Here is a 12767-nt window from a genome sequence, read left to right on the forward strand (position 1 = left end):
CTGTGGGGTTGTCATTTGGGTTGTGGGAAATGTTGTCCTGTCCACACAGCTAAGCTTGATTGGGATGGAGTCTTTGGCTTGGCATGGCATGGCCCACTTTTTGTGGCTTTCTCTTCTTTGGGTTGTGCTTTTGTTTAACTGCTTTTGATTGATGTCTTTGAGTGGAAGGGTAAATAATGCATGGTTTGTGGGTGTTCTTATATGTGCTTACGTACCTCCAGGCGAGTGCTTCTGTTTGTGGGGAAAGCAAAAACAATGGAGGTATCAAGAATGAAAGCCCTATAGGCCCCAAGATAATCTCAAGATGGACGTTCCTCAGTGGTTCTCAGGAGTCCCAAGCTCCACTAAGTGGCTGTACTCAGAGGAACCTGAAGCTGGTTCCCCTTGGCTGCCTCCTTAGTCAGAGCACCCCCCCCCCTTTGTCTGATAGGGAGTTATGCACTTTGGAGACTGGATGAGAACTGCAGACATTTTCTAGAGTTCAGTTGGCTGTTCTTTGATCTGCACATTTGGCTTTACTGCCCTGGTGTAACACAAACAATGTTTCCTGTGCTGCACAGCCTCCATACTGTTTATAGGCAAGGATTCTCTGTGGGGCTGCACAGGGCAAATTGAGCACCATCCAAAGGAGAGGGGGAGAGAAACCAGAAAGGGCTGGGCGGAAAGCAGGCGACTCGGTTCTAAGGAACTGAGTGTTGGCTCTGCCAGGGACAGAGGAGTGCCTGGTTTCAGCCCCCTGCCAGGATGGTGTTTGCCTATTGAGTCATTGCCTGGTGACTAGGAGACCTGAACAGGAAGACTGAAATGCCCGGTAAATTCCTTTTTTGAAAAGGAGGGTTTTTTTCTGCTGTTTTTTAAAGCAGGGTTAGAGAATCATCAGTGAATGTACCTTTTTGGGGCTGATTATCACTGCCTCTTCCTGGCCACTTGGCGAAAAAGGGCAGGGCTCATGGATAAGAAGAGAGACGCTGTGCTTGCTTCTTTGGTCCTTTACTCAGAATTGTCCTGTGGAGAAACAGCAGGATGGTACAGATACCTGTGGGCTAACCTAGCTGAGATGTGGGAAGACAAGCGATAAGGTCTCTGTGTTTTCTTCTTGGGTCAGTGAGTGGGGAGGGTAAGAAATTGGACCAGGGTAGTGGTGCTGCAGGGAAAGACTTGTTGAACCCTTCCCCACTCTGGTTTCCTGGTCCAATACACCCCCCCCCCCCATCACAGCTACTGTATGCTTAGGGAAATCTTATACTTAACTACAGGTATCTTATCCTACGGTACTGTAGTTGTAGAGAGAGACTATGAAGGACTTGGCAGGCACACGTTTGGATTGAGAATGAGGTTGTCTAACAGCCGCTGGAGGAACAGTCCAGGCTTGGTCAATATGTGCCGCAGAAGTGAGATGGACCATTTGGGAAAGCCCAGACAGAAAACCAGGACTCTTGCTATGCATGTGTCTGCTTGGAATGTTGGAAACGTGACCTGTGCACTTAATGTAAGAGCTAATATGAAAAAAATAGAGGCGTGGCCAGAGGCACTGAGTCAGGGGCAAGGAGGAAATTCCTGCACCACTAACCTGCTTGTTTCCTTGTGAAGCAGTGTGAAAGCCCTTGAGTGGCCTTTCCTGTTGGAACTCTGAGCCCATGGATGGAAGGGGATGAAGAGCCCTGCCCGGTCTTTCCCTGGGGGTTGAGTAGCTCCACCCTCCACCTGTAGGCGTTCTCTCCTTTGCTGCATGGAATCAGCAACTTGGTGAGGGTTTGTGTGGTGGGCTGTATGGCATGTCAGGCTTGTGGGGAGACCTCCATTATGATGATTTCTGGATGTGACCAGGAAACTGAGAACGTTGGAAGTGCCCAGAGAGTTTCCTGAACTGTGGCTCTGTTGCCACATTTGTGAATCACTCCAAACTCTCTGCTCTGTGTGCTTTATTTGGGGTAATTAAAAATTAGCTGGCAGAACTCCTTGTCAGCTCTGAACAGCCATCACATTCCAGGGCTATTAATTGGCCATTTCTCTGAATGGCTTGTCCTCACAGGTGCTTTCGGGGTGGAGCATTTCCGCTGCTGTCCGATGGTGCAATAGGAAGCCAGGTGCATGAATCTCTTCTGGTTCTGGCTCAGATGCCTGTCTTCTAGCCAGGGCCTTCTCTTGCCCAACCTTCTGTTCAGTTCAGGACTGAAACAAACAGAGCTGCGATCCCCAGTGTTCCCTTGAGATGCCCGGGAAGTGGAACGGGCCTGAAGCTCCTCCAGGTTTGCAGACGTCCCCTCGGATAGCAGGTCTTCAGTTCCATGCAGCTTGGCCAGTGACCTTAGTTTTGCTCCTGCCCCTCTGCCTTCCCACAATGCAAGGGTTGTACTTGCTACATGACAAGGTTGTTGGAGGATTGCTGAGGTAGCGACCTTTCAGGTGCAAAGCAATGATATTGCATCTGGATCTTTTAACTGAGCATCAGGACTTAAGCATCTGGGTAAAAATCAAGGCAATGGGCTTAAGAGGCGCTACCTACTTAGCTTTCAGGCAGTGGTGTAGCTACAGGGAGGGGGCTATAAGTACTGCAGGCACCACAATGCGCCCTGTAAGGGACCCCCCCCACTTGCTGTCAGAGCCATTCCAGGCAGCGAATGCCCGGCATTTGCTGCCCGGAATGGCTCCAATGGCGAGTGGGAGGGGCCGCTTCCAGAGTACATTGTGATGCCTGCAGTACTTAATAATAATAATAATAACAACAGTATTTATATACCACTTTTCAACTAAAAGTTCACAAAGCGGTTTACAGAGAAAAATCAAATAACTAAATGGCTCCCCGTCCCAAAAGGGCTCACAATCTAAAAAGATGCAAATGAATACCAGCAGACAGCCACTAGAACAGACAGTGCTGGGGTGAGGTGGGCCAGTTACTCACCGTAGTTACACCACTGCTTTGGGGCAAGCAATAAAGGGTGCTTTGGTGGAGTCCAAAAAGGCAGGATCTGATCTGCCCTGGGGTCAAGGAAGCCGCAAAGCTTGTTGCTGTGCCCGCACTCCTTGTGTCAGTGTTGTGTTGCAGAGTGTGGAGCAGGGGATTCTTTTGTGTTTATGAAGCACACCTGTTTGTGGATTGAAGTTCTTCTTCAGCCAGGGTCTGCCTGTTCCAGAATCCACCATTACCGTGTCCTCTTCCCTCCAGCCCTCCCTTCTCTTTTGATGTTGAGTCACAAAATGCTGGATTGGCTGGTTTTGTTTCAAACGCTGCTGCCTCATTGGCTGCAAGCTGAAATCTCCTTGCTCCACTCTGGCTCAGGTTCCCTCTGGCTCCAGTTCTCATTCCTGTTAACCCCTTTCTTGTCTTCTGCAGGATCATGTGGTATGTACACTGTGTGCCAGCAGGCCAGAACACAACCAAAATGCACTGAACTGCCAAGGGAAACAATAGCAGGGAAATCTCATGATCCTCAAGTTGTTAACGGGGGGGGGGGGGTCCTACAATGTAGGAAACCCCTTAAACCCCTGACACGTTTCAGGGCGTAGGCCGGGGCTTAGAGAAACTTATGACTTTTGTAACTTGGGATAAACTCTCCTTGTTACATAAGATCTCATTTTGTTTGGAATGGTTAATAAGCATCTGTAGAATTCTCTTCCTTGTAAGCATTTGCAGAATTGTGTGCCCCTTTACCTAGAAAACTCCCATAGCAGCCAACAGTCATTACCAGAGAACATAACATTAAATTCAGGCATGACATCATTTTTCAAAAGGTCTACTTAAAAGCAACAATGAAAACACCTTAAATAAAATTAGAAGGGCAAAAAGTCTTGACAGTTAAAATAGACCAAGTCACAGAAAGGAAGGCCTGAGCAAATAATTGTGTGGCACTGGAAAAATAACAAGTTTGGTGCCAAACAAGCCTTTTGTGGAAGGATGTTCCAGATACAGAATGGTGCAGCTGGGAGGGCTCAATTTCAGGTCACCACCTGCAGAACAGAGCCTCTGAAAACCAAGGTGTGATGATCAGGCAGGCAGGCCTGTGGATGCCCATGCTCTAATGTCTACTGGCTACTAGATGCAGAAAAGTCTGGCGCTGGGTTCCCCACAGGCTGGACCCTTCGCTCCTCTCCTTCAGCAGGAGACTATGAAGTGGGCAAGGGAGCAGTGCAGTGTCTAGCAGGATTGCAAGAGCAGTTTGCACCACCTCCTACAATGTTCCTTTGGACTCGGCCACAGTTTTAACTGCTTTCTGTATGATCTGTCTAAAATAGTGCTGAGAATACCGTTTCTGTGCTAGATGTGACCTTATTCATACAGGAACAATTTGTTGGAGTTGGCACCAAGACTTGGAGACCTGCTACCTGCCAGCGCATACACGATTGAGCTGGGAGAACCAAGACCTGACTCCACCAGGCAGCCAAACTTGCCTAGTGGAACAGTTACCTGCATGTTCATTCCATGTGCTCAGTGACTTAAAACCAGAGAGGTGTGGTGGGCTCTTGATATTTGTGAGAAGAGGTGGCGGGCTTGATGTTGGAAACACTTGCTTAAAACTACTAAGGCTGAGGTCTTTTTGCTTTATTTGATTCTAAGAGCTTGGAGAGCCTCCCTTCCTCACTTATGACTTTAAGTTCAATGTGTAGGGTGGCAACCCAGCCAAGTGAAACCAGGAGCTTGTGGAAGGGTCCAAAGTCCTGGTTTCACTGGCTCTGTGATTCAGATCAGGGTCGGGTAACCCTCTTTGTAGCATGTGGGGAGTGGCTCAGTATCTGTATCCCTTTGAACGTACGTGTGTGTGTGTGTGTGTGTGTGTGTGTGTGTGTGTGTGTGTGTGTGTGTGTGTGTAAGGACTGATATCAATCTGGCATGGGGGAGGAAGTGTGCCTGGGCGGAGGGAGCTCTTGGATCCTGTAAAAAGGTACCAACTGCTTCAGTCAGGGAGTGGCTGGAGGGGAGAAAAGACATGACTCTCCAAAATGCCAGTTTTGGGCCATATGGAGGTGTACAAAAATTGCATGACTTTTGATGGGATAATGTACATTCTGCCCTTGGAATCTATGGAGGGAAAGGTAATGGGTGTGGAGAGATGGTATTGTAGGCAGCTGGGTTCCACTTACCTTGTTCCATGCAGTGGGGTGTGAGTGTTTAGCTTGGCAGGTGACGTTTTGCCATTTCAAGTACCCCCGTCAGGGGCAAGGGAGGAGAGTGAGGTTATTTGTCTGCAGGCATTTAGGGGCTTTATCCTAGGTTAGCTGAGTAACTGTTCTGCCCATTTCTATGCTCTCCTCCCCTGGGGTGGATTACAGGTACATCTCCATGTATGTGCCTGCCCCTGTACCCAGAGTCTCTTCCTACATTTTCCTCCTTCTGACAGGGCTTAACCTGAGCCAGACTCAAATGTCGGGAGTCAGCGCTGAGTGTGTGGGATGACAAATACCTTTGACCATGTACAGAGTGACTTTTCCTCATTTTCCCGCCTCCCTCTAGGAGCTGAGATGCAGGCTTCCAACTCAAAGGGTGCCTAGCTTCTAAATAATGGATACTGGAGAGGAGAAATTTTGTCCGGTAACTTGAGGACTGCCCTTCCCATGTGTGTTTGTAAGTTCAGGTATAGTTGTGAAGCACCAATCTCTTTCTCTCCTCCTTGCATGCACCTGAGCTGCTTTGCCACAGGGAGCAGTGTTGCTTCCTTTGCCTGCCCAGTGCGGACCACTAAGGGGGGGCAGAGGAGGGAGGGAGGGAGGGCGGTGCTTCTGGGCTTGTAACGTCAGGAAACTTGTGTCGGAGCTGAGGAGTGCGGCCCTCCAGCCGTGTCTCCTTCCTGGGAAACCAAGCGACTCTCCCACCCTGAGCAGAGAAGAGAACACAGCCTGCTGATGGCAGAGCCTGGCTCTGCATTTCTCTCCTCCACCCCTGCTGATTGACTCCTCTCCCCCAGCACCCTCTGACCTACTTTCCAGGAAGTGCCCTGATGAGTGAGGTGAGTTGCTAGCTCTGCCCAGGAGCTCCCTTTCCCTCGCCCCCTCCTCCACTCAGTTTCGTGGCAGAGAAGGCGCTTCCAGGAAGGGTGGATTCTCTGCTGGCTTGCTATGGTGGCAGTTGGAGGCTGGGCTCTCCCCACTGCTCAGTGTATGGGGAGGCCAGGGCAGGCATTCTGCTGGCAAGTGGCAGAAGTCTCCCTCACGCTCAGCTTGGAGTGATGGACAGCGTGGCTTTTCCTAGGCTCTGAGAAAAGGAGAGAGAGGCTTTTTGAGGGTATGGTGTGGGGGTGTGTCCACGCACACGCTGGACATGTAGATTTGATCTTGGACACGTTTACATTTTGTGGAGAAAGCCCTGCCTGTGATTTCTTATTCTCTTCTTCCTGCCCGTCCCCCCTTTCCTAAACCACCTGGGAGACAAGTGACCTCCTTAAGACTTGGAAATGTGTTGTGTAAATTTGCTTATGTACCTTTTTAAAAATGGGTTTTATCACATTTAAAAGTAGAGTTGCATCTTCCCCCTCCCCTAACCTGGAGACCATTCCTGGAAAGGGAGAGGGAAGGCAGCAGCTCAGGACTGCAATTCTGTAATTATGACTTTCTTAGTGAGATTTTCAGTCTGTACCGCCCTGTTGATTGTGGCCTGCAAGGCTGTGGGGTGGGAGGGGGATCATTTGGGTGTAGGAGAGGTTTTTAGCTGCAAGCTGTTATACCTGGAATGCTGTCCCTGTACTTCTCTGTGTGTACAAGTGAAGTTGAAAGGCCCTATAGATGACCCACACTTGTAGGTGACCCTGTGTGTAGAACCCCCCCCCCCACTCTTTTATTATTGTTGCAGAACAAAATGCTTTGTGGTGAGAGACTTAAATAACTTTTTTAATTTATCTGACTTTTTAATTTTTAATTTGAAGAGGGAGGGAAGATGAGCAGAAAAAGATTTTGATGCAGGAGGGTGTCTAGAAGGGGGACAGGAATCAGAGGAGTGTTGGAAGGGACAGGAGGTGTTGTGTGCAGCTGCAGCATTTAGCAACTGACACACATGTAAATGTCACAGTTCCTTTTCCATCTGCTGTTAGAAATGGACCTTTCTTGTGCTTCCTTGAGGACTAGAATCGTAATGAAAACTCCCTCAAGAGGAGTTTTGCCCATTTGCAGCACAAAGGCCAGAAGTGCATCTAAGGCAGTGGTGCCTTAGATGAATAGATTGAATGTGGCATGAACTTTCACAGGCTGCTCCTGTTTAAACAAGGAAAAAGCTACTGTATTTCTGCTCTACCTCTCCTGCTGTTTGAGGCACGTCCCCAAACAATTACTGATACATCCTTAAAAGGGGATGAAAGGCCGTAAGAACATAAGAACAGCCCCACTGGATCAGGCCATAGGCCCATCTAGCCCAGCTTCCTGTATCTCACAGCGGCCCACCAAATGCCCCAAGGAGCACACCAGATAACAAGAGACCTCATCCTGGTGCTCTCCCCTACATCTGGCATTCTGACTTAACCCATTCCTAAAATCAGGAGGTTGCGCATACACATCATGGCTTGTACCCCATAATGGATTTTTCCTCCAGAAACTCGTCCAATCCCCTTTTAAAGGCGTCTAGGCTAGACGCCAGCACCACATCCTGTGGCAAGGAGTTCCACAGACCGACCACGCGCTGAGTAAAGAAATATTTTCTTTTGTCTGTCCTAACCCGCCCAACACTCAATTTTAGTGGATGTCCCCTGGTTCTGGTATTATGTGAGAGTGTAAAGAGCATCTCCCTATCCACTCTGTCCATCCCCTGCATAATTTTGTATGTCTCAATCATGTCCCCCCTCAAGTGTCTCTTTTCTAGGCTGAAGAGGCCCAAACGCCGTAGCCTTTCCTCATAAGGAAGGTGCCCCAGCCCCGTAATCATCTTAGTCGCTCTCTTTTGCACCTTTTCCATTTCCACTATGTCTTTTTTGAGATGCGGCGACCAGAACTGGACACAATACTCCAGGTGTGGCCTTACCATCGATTTGTACAACGGCATTATAATACTAACCGTTTTGTTCTCAATACCCTTCCTAATGATCCCAAGCATAGAATTGGCCTTCTTCACTGCGGCCGCACATTGGGTCGACACTTTCATCGACCTGTCCACCACCACCACTGAGATTGTGCTGTGAAATTCCATGGGTTTTGTACACCAGACTTTAAAACACTGAGCCACCACCACCACCCCAAGATCTCTCTCCTGATCTATGTGCAATAGCAGACCCTGTGCAATAGCAGGCCCTGTGCAATAGCAGGCCATGTGCAATAGCAGACCCTGTAAGCCTCTGGTGGCCTCTTTCTATAATTCACAAAAAAACTGAGTTTCTCAGATCTCAGGATTCTGTGTGTGTTGGAGCCTCCCCAGAGTGGAGTATCTTATCTGAGATGGGGGGGAGGGGGCGGGAGGGAAGAAATGAAGTGAAAATAGGACAGGTTAGATGAGTGGTTTCTTGACTTTTTTGGGTTAAAACTAAACAAATTTTGTAAAGCTGCGTGAAGCAAATGACAGAGGTTTGCTTTTTTCTAAAGTGTAGTTCTAAAAATGTGTTCACTGGGAGGAATATATGGGGTTGAGTGGGATATTGAGAATTACTCTTCCATAAAGTACATTTTTCTGTCAACTTGTCTGCTGGATGCCTGGAATAACTGGAAAAATGAATTCATCTCATGAAGTGAGATGTCCCACATTCTCTGCACCTGCTCTTGAGAAGCTGAATGCTTGTGTTTGTTTTTCCCCCAATTCAAGTTGTTGCCATTAACAAATTCAGTGTCCCTTCTAAATCTACTATATCAGTGCCCTCTTTCAGATAGCACATTATTTCTCTAGAGTCAAGGGATAGAAGGTGTTCCCATAATGTTTTGGGTTGTTCTTAGTCTCTTCTTCCAAAAACACTGAATAACAGAGAATGTCCAAGATATGAAGGCATAGGATCACCCAGAGGGCACTTTCAGCATGGGTACTGGACAATAGAAGGAGAGCAGTGCAGCCTGTGGGGGATAGGGGGTGAGTCTCTGAGCCAGTGCCTTCCTTGACTTTGCTCCATGCCAGCCCTGGAACATCAGCCTTCTGATTTCATTTCCTTTGCATGTTGGATACCCAAACCTGAAGGGCAGAGAATTCTGTGCAGCTTTAAAGTTCGCAGGTTGCCACCTTCACATTTGTGTTAGAGGATGTAGAACACACCTTCCATTTCTTAACAGACACAAGATAGAGTTCCTGGGTGGGGAGAGAGCAGAGCAGGCTGTGGTGGTAGGTAGTAGAGGTGCTGGTGTGTTGGTTTCTTCAAATATAAATCAGTTGGTATGTGTGACACTTTGCAGAGCATAAGAGACAGGTCCTTGCCCCATGGAACTTATATTTAAAATCTAGCACGGGAGAGTCAACAGGGAAGAAAAATGCATCTGTTCCAAGCTGATGTATTTTGGCTGGTTGCAGGGCCTAGGGATGAAGGGGGTTTGCTAAAAGGATTTATGGGGAAGGAGAGGGATGTGGCATCCTGGAGGCCTGAGCCATAGGAACAACATGCAGCAAGGGGAGCAGGAGACCTTCAGGTAGCTGGGCATGTGGAAACCACAGGATGGGATGTGGAGGGTGCAGCCAGGCCATGGAGGGCTTGTAAGGGGAGGGCAAGTTTCTGCAGACCAAGCACCTACCCTTCAGCTTTGGACAGGTGTGTATGGGAGAGAGAAGAGGGATCTGGGAAGCCAGACTGAGCCTGGAGCCCATTGAATCTGCCACTTGAAGCTTCCTTGGCCTGCAGCTCAGCAATGGCCCAGCCTGTTTCTAGACCCTCAAGATGACAGTGATCATTGCACAGCTCTGTTTGTGTTCCATGCTCTGTTGTCTTTCCTTGCCCACTGAGAGGGAGTCTCTGCTCACTACTCTTTTCCTCCCTCCATCCCCCACTTACAGCACAGTGGAGTGTAAATGCCACTGCGCCCAAACAGCTGCCCAGTGGAATTTGTGTGCTGACAAGGTGCCCAGCTGAGCGGCATTAATGGCTGCACGGAGTTGCCAGAAAGCCCTTTGGGGCAACCAACCATCTGGCTTTTGGATAGCTATGTGTTGTGGGACTGGCAGGCTCAGTGTGGCGTGAGCTGCATCCAGCCCATGCTTCTGATCCAGGCTCAGGATTCCTAAACATATTCAGCTGCATGCGCTGAGGAGGGTTAATGAGGCAAGGAATTGACCCAAATGCTTGTGCCACCACAGGCCCATGGCGGCTGTCACAGAGGAATGCCTCTTGTGGCTGTTCTTAAATGGCAAAGGTGACAGGCTGGGTTTTCCTGTGCTTCAAAAACTGTGAGATTCTAGGGGGCTCCATGCATAAGCCAAAGTGCTTCCACGGCACTGAACTGGCTTGCGTGTTTGACGTGGCACCTGCTTTGGGCTGGCAGATCTGTCCATGTGGGACAGCATAGTGAGGGCAAAAAGTGGCATGGCTGGGACAGAGTCTTCAGCTGGAACTGGAGGGGCAAGTGCCTGGTGCAAAGGGGAGCTTGTTGCTGTGGACTTGGCTGTAGAGACTGAACCAAGAGCAGCCCAGAAGTTGAAGCCTGCTGTGTAATGGGGTGGGGAGTGGTCTGTACCCTTCCACTGGCTGCTAGTCCCCCTGTAGCATTTCTGTTGCCTGCAGCGTGCTTTTGCTTCCTGTTTCTGTCTGTGCTCACTTTGTAAAATGGAACTTGGCGCGTTTTGCCCCCGTGTGCCAGCGGTCCAGGCTTCATCCACCAGGTCATCCATGGAAAAATGTGGGTGACTGCCATGCTGCATTGTGATGAGAGTGCCATCTGTGTGCATGGTGTATGACAATAGGAGTGCATATATTTTGTAAATGTTTCCACTCTGCCTTTCTTGCCGTGGCAGTTCAAGACAGCTAACAATTGAATTAAAACATCACAAAAAGAGGGCTTAACAACTCCACAGTCACCCACCCATAGCCAACCATCCTTGCCCCCCCAAAAGCAGAACAGAAAAGACAGGTCTCTAAACAGCAACCCAAAGAGGGTAAAGCAGAGGCCAACTGAATCCTTGTCAGGAGGGTATTCTGTGTAGGTTTGGAGCCAGCACCGAAAAGGCCCAGTCTCTGGTGCGTGCCTGCATAGTCATGTGGGGCCAGGTCTAAGTGGTCCAGCAAAAGACAGAGCACGCGTTCTGGAAGTTGGCTGCCCAAGGCCTTCCTGAAGGGCAGCACAGAGGTCGAGAGTCCCACTCCTCAATAACTGGCCAAGATTCAAGAGTTCAGGCCCCAGTGTTCCTTGTCTGAGAAAGGCAAGAGAGAACTGCCAGGGAAATGTGGGTGGGGGCAGCTGATGCCTGTTTCCCTGCCAGAGTCCACCAGAAGAGCAAAAGCGAGCAGTTGTTGGCAGACCGCAAGCTGCTGCTGGCACCTTCCTGATTGCTGACCGGCAGGCTCTTGGGAGTCGAAGGCAGGCTGCCCTTTGGGGGTGGGGTCTGCAAGTGTTCTGCAACTGGGGCAAGCTCACAGTGCCTCTGTCCTCTGCAGAACAGGGGGGGGGGCAACCCCTTGGTACCTGTAGGAGCTGTCCACTCCCTGCAAAGCCCGACTGACTTCTCTGTTTTCCCAGGCCGAGAGACAGGGCTGCAAATGCCTGTGTGTGTGTTTTTTTCTTAGGCGACATAGCCAAACCAGTTTATATCTGATCCAGAAGAAACAAGTTTAGTCAGTCTGCCGCTCTTTCGGCCTGCCTCTTTCTCAAGGTGGTGGTTCAGCAGCGAGGCAGTGGCAAGGTCTTGACTGCAGGCTGCCTGCTGGGGGAATTGGGAGTGCCCAGCTCCTCTGCTCAGGCAGGGCTGCGAACAAGTGTCAGTTCATAGCAGACTAATTGAACAAGGCAGGGAAATAAATGGAGTTTGACCCAGGTTGAGGTGGCTGGCAGTGGTGGCTCGAGGGCGCTGGCTCACAGATGCCTCCTTCCCCCTTGGGGAGTTTGACCTTCTCCCCTCCTTCCGCAAGTGCACAGGCCTCTTTGCTGAGGTGGCAGTGAAAATTGGCTCAGGTTGCTGCCAGTCTCTTGAAATCCGATGGTTGTGTCTTTTGACTCTGGGTGCTGGGCCTTTGCGCATCCCATTAAACTGCTCAGCCGTGAAGTAGCAGCAGCAGCAGCAGCAGCAGATTGCAGTTGGAGTCGTTTTGCAAGCAGAAGTGCTTTGCTTCTGCACTGTTTGCAGGGGCTTTTTAGTTGAGGCTTAAACTGCTGCTTTTTTTTTGTGGCTGCACATGGATCGGGGAGTGGAACCTCTGACTGTACAGGCTGCAAGGGGAATTGCAGAGGCCTTCCAGGGGGCACATCACCCCTTCTCATCCCAGAGGGCAGTGCCAGTAGTGGCTGTTTCATGGAGTCTTTGCTGCCCTGAGTGTCTGCTGCCTGCTTCTGCTTGTTCTTCAGGGTTTCAGTGCGCTCTGAAGTTTGCGGTGGGGTTAAAATATTTTGCATTGCCTGTGTTCTGAGTGACTGTCCCAGATTTGCCAGCAGTGAAGGCTGCTGCCTTTGAATTGTGGAACCTCTGGCCAGGAGTGGTTGCGCCCCTTACTCCACACAGGGAACAGCTGTCAACTGTAGCTGGATCTTCCTGGCAAGCCACCTCCAGGCCAGGCAGGAGTTCTCTGGCTGGGGGAGGGGTATGGCGGACACACCTGTTAACACAATCCTGTGGGGTCCGGGCTCTTGCAGAGGGACTCAGTACGGTGGTCCCCTCCAATGCCACTTCATTCCCTGCTAGTTCACAGATGTGGAAATGGCAGTGGGGTGGGGGGAAGCACACACTGGGCCCCTCCTAG

At 49.9% G+C, this 12767-nt stretch overlaps 1 protein-coding gene across 9 annotated transcripts in view; it reads left to right on the top strand.

The window, feature by feature from the left end:
- Positions 1-12767, top strand: part of PAK4 (p21 (RAC1) activated kinase 4) — a 49525-nt gene that overhangs the window by 13345 nt on the left and 23413 nt on the right. For 2 of the 9 annotated variants that reach the window (XM_066639003.1, XM_066639012.1), the window contains exon 3: positions 5450-5560. The exons of 5 other annotated variants lie outside the window; for them this stretch is intronic. In XM_066639003.1, coding sequence (XP_066495100.1) covers positions 5551-5560 — 10 coding nt within the window. In that variant the 5' untranslated portion in view covers positions 5450-5550. Of the gene's footprint in view, positions 1-5449; positions 5571-5758; positions 5943-12767 lie in introns of those variants that run through there. 2 more of the 9 variants (XM_066639007.1, XM_066639006.1) reach the window with 2 other exon arrangements.

Source organism: Tiliqua scincoides, chromosome 10 (assembly GCF_035046505.1).
Source record: "Tiliqua scincoides isolate rTilSci1 chromosome 10, rTilSci1.hap2, whole genome shotgun sequence".
NCBI lineage: Eukaryota > Metazoa > Chordata > Lepidosauria > Squamata > Scincidae > Tiliqua > Tiliqua scincoides.